The sequence below is a fragment of the Dermochelys coriacea genome, chromosome 8, assembly GCF_009764565.3.
Source record: "Dermochelys coriacea isolate rDerCor1 chromosome 8, rDerCor1.pri.v4, whole genome shotgun sequence".
NCBI lineage: Eukaryota > Metazoa > Chordata > Testudines > Dermochelyidae > Dermochelys > Dermochelys coriacea.
In genome coordinates, this window is record NC_050075.1 from 64,779,368 (window position 1) to 64,790,916 (window position 11,549).

At 40.4% G+C, this 11,549-nt stretch overlaps 1 protein-coding gene across 8 annotated transcripts in view; it reads left to right on the forward strand.

Moving 5' to 3' along the window:
• Positions 1-11,549, forward strand: part of NEK7 (NIMA related kinase 7) — a 126,198-nt gene that overhangs the window by 23,796 nt on the left and 90,853 nt on the right. For 6 of the 8 annotated variants that reach the window (XM_038412509.2, XM_043520129.1, XM_043520125.1 and 3 more), the window contains exon 2: positions 10,583-10,664. The exons of 1 other annotated variant lie outside the window; for it this stretch is intronic. In XM_038412509.2, the coding sequence (XP_038268437.1) occupies positions 10,608-10,664 (57 nt within the window). In that variant the 5' untranslated portion in view covers positions 10,583-10,607. Of the gene's footprint in view, positions 1-10,582; positions 10,665-11,543 lie in introns of those variants that run through there. One more of the 8 variants, XM_043520126.1, reaches the window with a different exon arrangement.

Sequence of the window (11,549 nt, forward strand, 5' to 3'; positions counted from 1 at the left end):
GACTTTTATAAAGAAACAAGATGAGATATTTTGGAAAAAAGTCTGAAGTATTCTAAGCAGCTCGAAAGAAGTATTCTTGCCATGTGTTACAAACCCTTTCTGCTCTGCACTCCATCTCTTAGTCTCTTAGCCCTGGTCTACACTAGGCGTTGAGGTCAAATTTAGCAGCGTTAAATCGATTTAACCCTGCACCCGTTCACATGACGAAGCCCTTTTTTTCGACTTAAAGGGCTCTTAAAATCTATTTCCTTACTCCATCCCCGACAAGGGGATTAGCACTGAAATCGGTTTTGTTGGGTCGAATTTGGGCTATTGTGGAAGCAATTAGACGGTATTGGCCTCCAGAGCGGTCACAATGGAGCACTCTGGGATAGCTCCTGGACAACATTCTCAACTCAGATGCACTGGCCAGGTACGCAGAAAAAGGCCCGCGAACTTTTGAATTTCAGTTTCCTGTTTGGCCAGCGTGGCAAGCTGCAGGTAACCATGCAGAGCTCATCAGCAGAGATGACCATGATGGAGTCCCAGAATCGCAAAAGAGCTCCAGCATGGACCAAACGGGAGGTCCGGGATCTGATTGCTGTATGGGGAGAGGAATCCGTGCTATCAGAACTACGTTCCAGTTTTCGAAATGCCAAAATATTTGTGAAAATCTCCCAAGGCATGAAGGACAGAGGCCATAACAGGGACCCGAAGCAGTGCCGTGTGAAACTTAAGGAGCTGAGGCAAGCCTACCAGAAAATCAGAGAGGCAAACAGCCGCTCCGGGTCAGAGCCATGCCGCTTCTATGATGAGCTGCATGCCATTATAGGGGGTTCAGCCACCACTACCCCAGCCGTGTTGTTTGACTCCTTTAATGGAGATGGAGGCAACATGGAAGCAGGTTTTGGGGACGAGGAGGAAGAAGATGATGATGATGAGGTTGTAGATAGCTCACAGCAAACAAGTGGAGAAACCGGTTTTCCTGACAGCCAGGAACTGTTTCTCACCCTGGACCTGGAGCCAGTACCCCCTGAACCCATCCAAGGCTGCCTCTCGGACCCGCCAGGTGGAGAAGGGACCTCTGGTGAGTGTACCTTTTACAATAGTATACAAGGTTTAAAAGCCAGCATGTTTAATGATTAATTTGCTCTGGCATTCGTGGCTCTCCTGGATATACTCCCAAAGCCTTTGCAAAAGGTTTCTGGGGAGGGTAGCCTTGTTCCATCCACCATGGTAGGACACTTTACCACTCCAGGCCAGTAGCACGTACTCGGGAATCATTGTAGAATAAAGCATTGCAGTGTATGATTGCTGGCATTCAAACAACATCCGTTCTTTCTCTCTCTGTGTTATTCTCAGGAGAGTGATATCATTCATGGTCACCTGGTTGAAATAGGGTGCTTTTCTTAAGGGGACATTCAGAGGTGCCCATTCCTGCTGGGCTGTTTGCCTATGGTGAACAGAAATGTTCCCCGCTGTTAGTCACGTGGTGGGGAGAGGCAAAATGCGACCTTGTAATGAAAGCATATGTGCTATATATGTAATATTAACAGCAAGGTTTACTGTGAAAGAGTGTACCCATTGTTCTATAAAATGTGTCTTTTCAAATACCACTGTCCCTTTTTTTTTCTCCACGAACTGCATGTGTTTCAAGGATCACAGGATCCTTCTCCTTCCCAGAGGCTAGCGAAGATTAGAAGGTGAAAAAAACACACTCACGATGAAATGTTCTCTGAGCTCATGCTGTCCACCCACACTGACAGAGCACAGACGAATGTGTGGAGGCAGACAATGTCAGCGTGCAGGAAAGCACAAAATGATTGGGAGGAGAGATGGCGGGCAGAAGAGAGGGCTGAAGCTGAAAGGTGGCGGCAGCGTGATGAGAGGAGGCAGGATTCAATGCTGGGGCTGCTGGAGGATCAAACTAATATGCTCCAGCGTATGGTTGAGCTGCAGGAAAGGCAGCAGGAGCACAGACCGCCACTACAGCCCCTGTGTAACCAACCACCCTCCTCCCCTATTCCATAGCCTCTTACCCAGATACCCAAGAACGCGGTGGGGGGGCCTCCGGCCACCCACTCACTCCACCCCAGAGGATTGCCCAAGTAAGAGAAGGCTGGCATTCAATAAGTTTTAAACTTTTAAAGTGCTGTGTGGCTTTGTCCTTCCCTCCTCCACCATCCCTCCTGGGCTACCTTGGTAATTATCCCCCTATTTGTGTGATGGATTAATAAAGAATGCATGAATGTGAAGCAACAATGACTTTATTGTCTCTGCAAGTGGTGATCGAAGGGAGGTGGGGAGGGTGGTTAGCTTATAGGGAAGTAGAGTGAACCAAGGGGTTTCATCAAGGAGAAATGAACAGAACTTTCACACTGTAGCCTGGCCAGTCATGAAACTGGTTTTCAAAGCTTCTCTGATGCGCACCGCCTGTGCTCTTCTAACCACCCTGGTGTATGGCTGTGCATAACCAACAGCAAGGTGACTTGCCTCAACCTCCCACCCCACCATAAACATCTCCCCCTTACTCTTACAGATATTGTGGAGCGCACAGAAAGCAGTAATAACAGTGGGAATATTGGTTTCGCTGAGGTCTAACGGAGTCAGTAAACTGCGCCAGCGTGCTTTTAAACGTCCAAATGCACATTCTACCCCATTCTGCACTTGCTCAGCCTGTAGTTGAACAGCTCCTGACTATGCTCCAGGCTGCCTATGTGTGGCTTCATGAGCTATGGCATTAAGGGGTAGGCTGGGTCCCCAAGGATAACTATAGGCATTTCAGAGTAGCAGCCGTGTTAGTCTGTATTCGCAAAAAGAAAAGGAGTACTTGTGGCACCTTAGAGACTAACAAATTTATTAGAGCATAAGCTTTCGTGAGCTACAGCTCACTCCATTGGATGCATTAGCTGTAGCTCACGAAAGCTTATGCTCTAATACATTTGTTAGTCTCTAAGGTGCCACAAGTACTCCTTTTCTTTATAGGCATTTCAACATCCCCAACAGTTATTTTTCTGGTCTGCGAAGAAAGTCCCTTCCTGCAGCTTTTGAAACAGACCAGAGTTCCTGAAGATGCGAGCGTCATATACCTTTCCTGGCCATCCCACGTTGATGTTGGTGAAATGTCCCTTGTGATCCACCAGTGCTTGCAGCACTACTGAAAAGTACCCCTTGTGGTTTATGTACTCGCTGGCTCGGTGCTCTGGTGCCAAGATAAGGATATGGGTTCCATCTATGGCCCCACGGCAGTTAGGGAATCCCATTGCAGCAAAGCCATCCACTATGACCTGCACGTTTCCCAGGGTCACTACCCTTAATATCAGCAGATCTTTGATTGCGTTGGCTACTTGCATCACAGCAGCCCCCACAGTAGATTTGCTCACTCCGAATTGATTCCCGACTGACCGGTAGCTGTTTGGCGTTGCAGGCTTCCACAGGGCTGTTACCACTCGCTTCTCAGCTGTGAGGGCAGCTCTCATCTTGGTATTCTTGCGCCTCAGGGCAGGGGAAAGCAAGTCACAAAGTTCCATGAAAGTGCCCTTATGCATGCGAAAGTTTCGCAGCCACTGGGAATCGTTCCAGATCCGCAACACTATGCAGTCCCACCAGTCTTTGCTTGTTTCCCGAGCCTAGAATCGGCGTTCCACTGCATGAGCCTGCCCCATTAGCACCATGATGCCCACGTTGCCAGGGCACGTGCTTTGAGAGAAGTCTGTGTCCATGTCCTCATCACTCTCGTAACTGCGCTGATGTCGCCCGGTTTCACTTTGCCAGGTTCTGGTGCTGAATATGCTGTTGGATAATGCACGTGCTCCTAATTGCTAAAGTGATCTGAGCGGGGTCTATGCTTGCCATGGTATGGCATCCGCATAGAAAAAAGGCGCGGAACGATTGTCTGCTGTTGCCCTGACGGAGGGAGGGGCAACTGACGACATGACTTACAGGGAATTAAAATCAACAAAGGGAGTGGCTTTGCGAGAAACTGAATGGCCGCCTCAAGGATAGAACTCAAAACCTCAAGGATAGAACTCAAAACTGGGTTTAGCAGGCCGTTGATTTCACAGAGGGAGGGAGGGAGGAGAAAATGAATACAAAACAAATCTGGTCTATTTCTTGTTTTGAGCCACTTCATCTATCTTTATACATCTTGCTGGCAGCAGACTGTGCAGTACGACCGCAAGCCGTCGTCACCTCCTGGGTGCTCTGCAGAAGACGGTGCAGTATGACTGCTGGCCATCATCTTCTGCTGGCTGCAGAGTAAAAGAGTGCACTGCCGGTAGGACTCAATCGCCATGAGATGAAACCAGGGAAATGACCTGGCTGAGTCACTCCCGTGTTTGCCCAAGCACCCAGTTAGAAGAGCACCCTGGACTACGTTGACGACGGCTACCAGTCATACTGCACTGTCTGCTGCTGTGTAGCAATGCAGTACCACGTCTGCCAGTATCCAGGAGACATACGGTGATGGTTAGCTGAGCGGGCTCCATGTTTGCCATGGTAAGGCATCTGCACAGGTAACTCAAGAAAAAAGGCACAAAATGATAGTCTGCCCTTGCTTTTACGGAGGGAGGGAGGGAACGGGAGCTTGATGATATGTACCCAGAACCACCCATGACAATGTTTTAGCCCCATCAGACACAGGGATTTCTACCCAGAATTAACGGGTGGTGGAGACTGCGGGAACTGTGGGATAGCTACCCACAGTGCAAAGCTCCGGAAGTCGATGGTTGCCTCGGTACTGTGGACACAGTCCGCCGACTACATGCACTTAGAGCATTTGTGTGGGGATAAACACACTCGACTGTATAAAAACGCTTTCTACAAAACCAACTTCTATAAATTCGACCTAATTTCGTAGTTTAGACATACCCTGAATTTTTTAAGAGTCAGATGAATCAACTGAAGTAATTTTTGAGTCATAAGATCACTTAGTATGTAAGTACTGTAGCTTTGTGTATGTAAAAAGAAATTCATTATCTACACAGTGGTTATTTTTCGGCTTATAAAATAAATTGAGGCCTTAGTACAGGGAAATTCAGGCATGGAGAAGTTGAATAACTTACCTAAGATCACAAAGGTAATTCGTGACAGACCCAGAAATAAAATCCTTGATTATTTTGCATCCAAAAGGAAAACTGCAATAGTTCTGTTTCTTCAACATTTCCAAATTATAGTCTTGTTTCAGAGTCGGTGGAATTGGCTGCAAAATATAATTGTATTTAATCAAATAAGTACCCACCATGTATTTAATGCTTTGTTCTATGGAAACAACAGAGTTTATGTATCAAGGCAGGAGTTTTCAGCCTGCACTTCAGTAAAATTCTTAAGAGCATAACTATGTGGTTATATTCCCCTACATTTATCTGTTTAAAGTTCTATTATTATAGTAGTAAGAATGGTGCTTGTAAAAGATATTTTTTTTTTAATGTAATGAGATTTTGAGATGTGCCTTGTAACGTTGAGCTATGAGCTCTGTAGGAAAGGTGTGCTAACAAAGGGCAGCCCAGTTTTTGTGCCTATTGTTTAAAGAAAATCTGGAAAATAAAATCCTCATTTATTCTTTTTTTTATATAATAATCAAATTCAGTCACTAAAGCCAAATTGCTTAAGAAAGCTAAACAGAAAGGTAGTTAGAGCAAAGTGAGAGAAAGTTTTGATGTCACTGTTAGAGAAAATGATTGGAATAGTACCAATAAGAGGTTATTAAAGGTTCTGTTTTTGTAAATGATGTTGTAATTGCCATCTGTCACGTTTTTAAAGAAATTCCAGTATTTATTACAGTGGTTAAAGGACTGTGAAAATAAAGAACTAACTGGAAAATATAGATTCTTAAAACACAATCTGTGACTTGGGTTATCTCAGGGATTTGTCTGATTGCAAGACGCCTATGGTGTTAAAGACGTTGATGAACTTAATCAGGGTATTTCAATGTTCTTTAGTGATTAAACATACAAAGATCTAATTTTTCAATGGAAGCCACTACTGTACTGTGACTTGTCTAACCCACTGCAAAATACAAATGAAAGATGTTACATATCCTGCAAAGAATTGCCAGTATTGGCCTTGTCAGGCTTTTTAAATAACAGGGTCTGACTGCCAAGTGTTTTGGAACAAACAGCTGCCAGCAATTTTCCAGTTTTATCACCATATTCATTCTAATATTTTTAGAAATCTTAACAATTTTTCAGTGTCTTCTCCTGGCAGGGGGCTAGGGCTATCATGAAATTTTGCAGATGATTAGTAAAGACTCTCTCATTAACAGATTGAGCAATTCCTCTAGCTGTTTTTTCCCCTGCGTCGTCTTTACTCCACATCTTTATGTTTGGTTCTTCTTTTAAGGACTAGTTTCACCCCCCTGAAAGTACTGTTTAGAACTACCTTCAGATCACATTAATCTCTGCATTAAGTGCAGCTAGCATTCCAAAACTGGGCATTAGTTGTACAGAAATGCTGAGGATAAAGAGAGAAGAGATCGAGTCCCAACAGTCGGTTTGGTTTGGAACTGCCACAGGGCAGTAGTATGGTTTGATACCACCGGTGGTCTGACTTCTTCAAATATGGGAGTGAAGATGAGATCAGGAATGTGTCATTCCTGATGAATGATTACTGTTGGGCCCAAACCAACCTTTAATTCTGCTCTTGGCATTTTAGGCTTTGACTATTACCAGTAACCCTAGTGTTTCTATTTTCCTGCAATTATCATAGTATCTATCCATCCACTCGCTCACTTCTGTCCATTTAATTGCTGATGTTGCTACCAGGTTAAAGTTGTACTCTCCATTTAGTTGTACTCTCCTCAGCCCTCTGCCCAGTGGTAATTTCTTTCAGACATAAAAGCTATACTTTCTCTAGTTCAAGGTAATTTCCCCCTCCATAGTGTTAAATAACTGTTACTGAAATTCAATATAAAGAACGTCAAGAAGAGTGTCTATCCTGAGGGTTTAAAAAGGATTTACCTCTGCTTTTAGAATTAATAGGTGGAAATTGTGTTCCTAGCTAATCTCTCTGTTCATGGTCTGGACAGGAAGGATTTCTGAAAACTTAAAAATTTCCAGAAGAGAGCTATGGTATAAAATTGGTACTTAGAGTGGCATAAAGAACTTTTCTGATTAATCTGAAGGAAAACCAAACTTTACATAGGGAAATTTGTTTTGAAAATATACAATCATTTAATGAGAAATACATACCTTTAGTAGTTCCCACTTTTTTTAAATGGGAAAATGTTTTTAAGTTACACTTGTACATTTGTGATCTGATTTTTATAATAATTTGTAGAAAAGTCTTTTATTCCCTCCGACTAAAATGTTTGAGGCAAGTGCTTCTGCATCTTTGTGTCAAAGGTACATGAATTAAGCCTTTAAAATGGTAACAGAGAAAATTATAACTAGCTAACTATAATCCATTATTTGTTACTTTTACATGGATTCTGATCTTTTTTTGTTCTTGCATGTTTCTTCTTGATACAAATTTTCAAGCTTGTTGATAAATTGTAGTCAGTTGCTTGATCACACTTTGGTTCGTTATGAAATATAGTCAAGAGGCCAAATAACAAATGTATAGTTTATTGCTCGAAGCCAATAATAATATAGTACAGGAAAATGGTTCTATATGATATCAGACTCCAATAAACCATCTCATACAGCAATGTTACATCCACATTGTGTGGAAGGTGTGCTCCCAAAGTTGCACATTTCAGCTGATATTATTTATATGATGATTTTACAAGTTCTACATCTCTTTACACATCACTAAAATCCAACCCATCTGTTTGTTTGGGTGGTTCTGTTCTTTGCTTTGGATTCTAGCATTCCAGGTACTTGTCCGTGAAGGTATTTCCCTTGCTTGTACTAAGGGCAAGTCTACACTTAACATGCTGCACGGGGTTTATGTTGTGTGGATTTTTCACACTCCTGAGCGACGTAATTATATTCACCTAGATCTGTAGTGTAGACCAGATCGAACACACAGGGAACTTGTCAAAATCAGGATACATTTGTTCTATCTTCTTATGTCAGATGCTTGCTTCAGCAACTTCAAAGTATTATGGTATACTTAACATAAATGAACAGGATTATGGTGTAGGCCAGTTTCTGTTATATCATTGTTACAATATTTATGCTTAATTTTGGTGCTTAATGCATATATATATATATAATATAAAAATGGTGTGGATAATGCATATACTACTATATATATATTATGCTAGCATGCATATATTAGTCAACAAGCTTGACTTTATGGTTTATTTTTTAATATATCAATATGTGCAAGGTTTATATATAAAAGTATAATATATACTATATATATAGTACTTCTAGAAGAGCAGTGTATTGGGATATTTTTACATCCTGTAAAGCAGCTGTTGTATTATCATTGTGACCATCTTTTTTTTTTTTTTTTTTTTTTTTTAATTTCTTGGTAACCTTATCATGATGTGCAGTCCTTTAAGGAGGATTACACAGCTGTGAATATTAGCTATTTGTTGGACCTTTTCTGTAATATTTGAGATTGAAAGAGGGTGTGGTTGTTTTTTTTTTTTTAAATGCACCACCTCTTTGCTAGTAAGTGAGGAATTAATCCTAATACACTGTTTTTTTTTTTTCAAATTGTCTAAAAAATTCCTGTCAAGTTTTCTTTAAAGCATTTTTTAATTTGGAGGCAATACATTTTATAATCTGTGTTTCAAAGGTTGTGTTAGTCAGTAGGTGGGTTGGGTGAAGAAAACTGTTTTTGCTTAGCAAGATTTTCTTGGTATTTATTAAGCTTAATTCAAGGATAAATAACTTAATTAAAGTTATTTATTATTGTGTTCCTATTTATATTGTACTGTGCCTGGAGGTTATCCTTTCTAGACAAAGAGCTCTTTCTTCTGACCTAGTCAAATTTATTAAAACATCCAGATAATAAAAGGACCAACGTACAATGTAAAACTTATTCATGGGGGAAAAAACCTTCAAACACACAATTAGCTTGTGTGTCTAAAGATGCAGTTACAACGTTAAAGTGTGTAGTGTTTTCAAATCTTCGAGTATGCTTACATAAATAAGACTTCACTGCAACTGTCTCATCTTATAGAAAACTGATATATGTAGTATATTATAAGTGATACCTTTGGTTAAGACTGCCTACCTCTTTCCATTGTAAGCCTCTGTTTTCTGTTGCCTTAGCTTAAGGTATTTGTACTGAAATTTTCCATGCTTGTTCTGTCTTGGTTTGAATTTTTTTAAAGGTTTGAGCAAAAATGATTGAGTTGTTTTCCAGAATGAGGTTAGTGGGGGGACAAATGGATAGATTTCCCAATGTTAAAACACTCTCTAGATGGGTTTTTACAAAACAATTTTAGTGCTTCCGTGGTTTGTAGTAGGAACTTGAAATTTGGGAAAGGAACGGTTCTGAGGTGAAAGAGAAGTGACTTTGCTGTTCCTATGAAAAACCTTCCAGATTTGGCCAAGTTACAAGCTTCTGAAAATCCCTTTCTATTCATGTGCATTAGAACATGTTCACCTCCTGTCTTTTAATTATATGACTGTTCCAACTGCATTTTATATACTCCCTGGCGCTAATGAACCTTCTATATCATATCCATACAATATGGACATAGAGAGAGCTCCACAAGGCATGTAGGCAAAACAGATGCTTCAGGTGTATTCCCTTAATGAAATACCATTTTGCCTTGGTAAGGGTTCATTTGGTTGTGAACCAGGACGTATTGAGTTTTAAAATCTACTCCTTCCTATCCTTCATTGTAACAATTGTGTGCTGTTTGCACTCTTCATATTAATCGAGATCTCATACCCCTATCTTAGGATGCAGGCAAGCATTCTTCTTTGCATTTTACAGATGCGGTAACAGGATATGAGAGGTTTGCATAGCTGGGAATAAAATTCAGGCCCCTAATATGGCAGATCTAAGGTGCACCTTCTTAACCAAACAGCTTGTTAGAATAGTGAATGTACATGTTTGACTACGTGTCTCTAAAATGGCTCTACTTTCATGAAATTCAGAAATGAGTTAATATTATGTAAACAACAAATACCATCCAGAAGTCCTAACTCTATATCCTATTTTAGCCACTCTCACACTCCTGTCCCAGAACCAAGATATTTTGTCTAGCAAGTACTTGTGCAACCACCTGTCTACTTTTAGTGGCTGGTGCACATAGAGAATGGTGGGGTATTATTGCCTTTGTCTAATGGAGTCACTTGTTTAGCTCAAGTCGTAAATGTTTGTGGTATGGATCTGACAGTCCCAGATTCAAACTCTGCTGATGACTTATGCGGTTGGGATGGGGAATACATGATGGAATTTCTTTTTCTTCTTCTTTTTGTGTGTGTGTGTGTGTGTGTGTGTGTGTGTGTGTGTGGTCCTTTAAAACAAAAACTAGAGAATCCCTCTCAGAAGAAAGGCTAAAATGTTTTAATGGTTGTAAAGTCAAGCATACAAATTAGAAAAATTTTCTAACAGTGAATTAATTGTGTACTGAAGCCAGTAAAATAATTTAATTGCATTATTATTATTATTGAAGCACAGTAGTAAGTGGTACAGTGAATATAAACATTAACTAAATTGCAATTTAATGAATATACATGTATTGTTTTTGCAGAACATAAAAAGCCCTGTTTGATACAATGGATGAACAGTCACAAGGTGTTCAAGGGACTCCTGTTCCACAGTTTCAACCACAGGTACTTAATTTTAATAGTCTTCAAGAACGGAAATAAATGGATTTAGTAAATGGAAGAACATGTTAAAATTAACAAACAGAACAAATTCCAAAAGGTTATTGTTGATATTCGAATACTTTTTCTTCTACATTATACAATGCCATTCTAAGAGGGTAGGTTTTTACTGCATTTAGTATGTTCGGCATGGTATTCAAGGTAATAATTGATTATTTTAATCGAGTTACTTGTGGGGAATCACATAATTAGTCATCAGTAGTTAATAAATCAGATGCAATGTTATGAGATCAAGTGTTTTTGCATATTGGATTGTTTAATTTGGATTTTTCTGTCTCAAGGCATTTATGGAGAAAAAGAAGCCATAAAGAAATGTAATATCGCATTAGTTATCTTGAAATTCAATGACTATCAGCCCCATAGTTCACAGAAAAAAAGTGCTTTCTTTTTTGCCTCCTACTACATCACCAACTGGGAAAAGTCGGAGTGGAGGTGAGAGGCAAAAATGAAAGTAATTGTTTTCCTATGAGGTATCAAGCTGCTAAACGCTATATATTTCCAAATTATAGCAGAGTTACCAGATTTATTTCAGATTGCTCCTTTTAATCTTCTGTTCTTCACTTCCCACTGGTGATCGTATGTGGGTTAGTGCCTTCCCTTGTTGAAAATGGACAAGGGAGATTCACAGTTACAGGTTTCAGAGTAGCAGCTGTGTTAGTCTGTATTCACAAAAAGAAAAGGAGTACTTGTGGCACCTTAGAGACTAACAAATTTATTTGAGCATAAGCTTCCATCCGATGAAGTGAGCTGTAGCTCACGAAAGCTTATACTCAAATAAATTTGTTAGTCTCTAAGGTGCCACAAGTATTCCTTTTCTTTTCACAGTTACAG